The sequence below is a fragment of the Morone saxatilis genome, unplaced genomic scaffold, assembly GCF_004916995.1.
Source record: "Morone saxatilis isolate NCDOM2014 unplaced genomic scaffold, NCSU_SB_2.0 Contig12, whole genome shotgun sequence".
Classification (NCBI taxonomy): Eukaryota; Metazoa; Chordata; class Actinopteri; family Moronidae; genus Morone; species Morone saxatilis.
The window spans coordinates 4135382-4136565 of NW_023339674.1; the positions used below are offsets into that span (position 1 = coordinate 4135382).

Genomic DNA, 1184 nt, shown 5'->3' on the forward strand with positions numbered 1-1184 from the left:
TGTGTGTGTGTGTGTATGTATCTTTTACCCGTGTATCTTTGCAAAGCCAGTAATGAGTGTTGTTCCAAAGCAAGCTTTAAACTCGTGGAAGCGGCTCCCGTCTGTCAGCCGACTGACTACCTGGATAGACAGACAGAAACATTAATTATTATATTAGTTATTAATTCACTTAGGCAGTAATATGACAACCATGACATGAAACCAACCACGTCGATATATGCATCATTGGGGTGTTTTTGCAACATGCCATTAAACCACTATGAGAAACGGTTTTGACTTTATTTTTGTAATGATTAAGTTTGCCTGTAGATGGCACTCTTTCCCCTGACTGTTAAGCCAGAATGACCCCTTTCTAATGCCAACTTCTCTCGTCTACAGAGCAAATGTGTGTATGTATTATTGATTACTGTACCAGTTTAACATCCAGACTGTAGTTATAACTCCTGGGAGCAAGCCCCAGAAGCTCGTCTGAACTATACAGCGGCTCCTCCTCCGATTTCCTCTCCTTCGTCTTCTCTTCATTCTCCTCCTCGGGCAGTTGGAAGTTGAGGGTGGATATAATGTTTCTGGTGTAATCGTACGCCTCCTTCTCTTCCCAGGCAAAATAGTCCACACAGCCACTCACCCTGATACCAGAAGATAAATTGACAGACTTGATGATGTGAACTGTTTGTTGACATGTTTACTTCTTTAATAACTATGTATTTAAAGACTGGTTTGATTTATGGACCTACTCAGCGTGAAGCCTAGCTCCTCCCAGGTCCTCTGGTGTGACTTCTTCTCCTGTGGCAGCCTTGACAAGTGGTGGTCCTCCCAGAAATATGGTCCCTATCCGGTGCACCATCACTGCCTCTTCTGCCATAGTGGGGATGTAAGCTCCACCTGCCGTGCACGACCCGCACACCACCGCCACCTTGAGGATTATTCGATTTTTATATCAAAATAGCAATTTAAAAGAATGCAAATTTAACCTTAATTTGAATTTTATCACAGAATCCACACTGTTGGTCATTTGTGCTGTCTTTATTAACACAATTTGATCCTTTAACCATTGGATATAGTTTTTAGTAAATTTTACTTCCCTTCCAAAATATGAGCCTTGTGCATTTCTACCTTATATGGCCTAAAGCTTTAGATTAATTAAACAATATTGAATTTTATGTAGTCAGGTATTTAGTACATAA

At 40.8% G+C, this 1184-nt stretch overlaps 1 protein-coding gene across 2 annotated transcripts in view; it reads right to left on the reverse strand.

Annotated features, from left to right (window-relative positions):
• si:ch211-198n5.11 (methylcrotonoyl-coenzyme A carboxylase 2) overlaps nucleotides 1-1184 on the reverse strand; it is a 5658-nt gene that overhangs the window by 2064 nt on the left and 2410 nt on the right. For both annotated transcript variants that reach the window (XM_035652862.1, XM_035652863.1), the window contains exons 7-9: nucleotides 735-913; nucleotides 413-626; nucleotides 29-120 (exon numbers count right to left, since the gene is read on the reverse strand). In XM_035652862.1, coding sequence (XP_035508755.1) covers nucleotides 29-120; nucleotides 413-626; nucleotides 735-913 — 485 coding nt within the window. The remainder of the gene's footprint in view (nucleotides 1-28; nucleotides 121-412; nucleotides 627-734; nucleotides 914-1184) is intronic.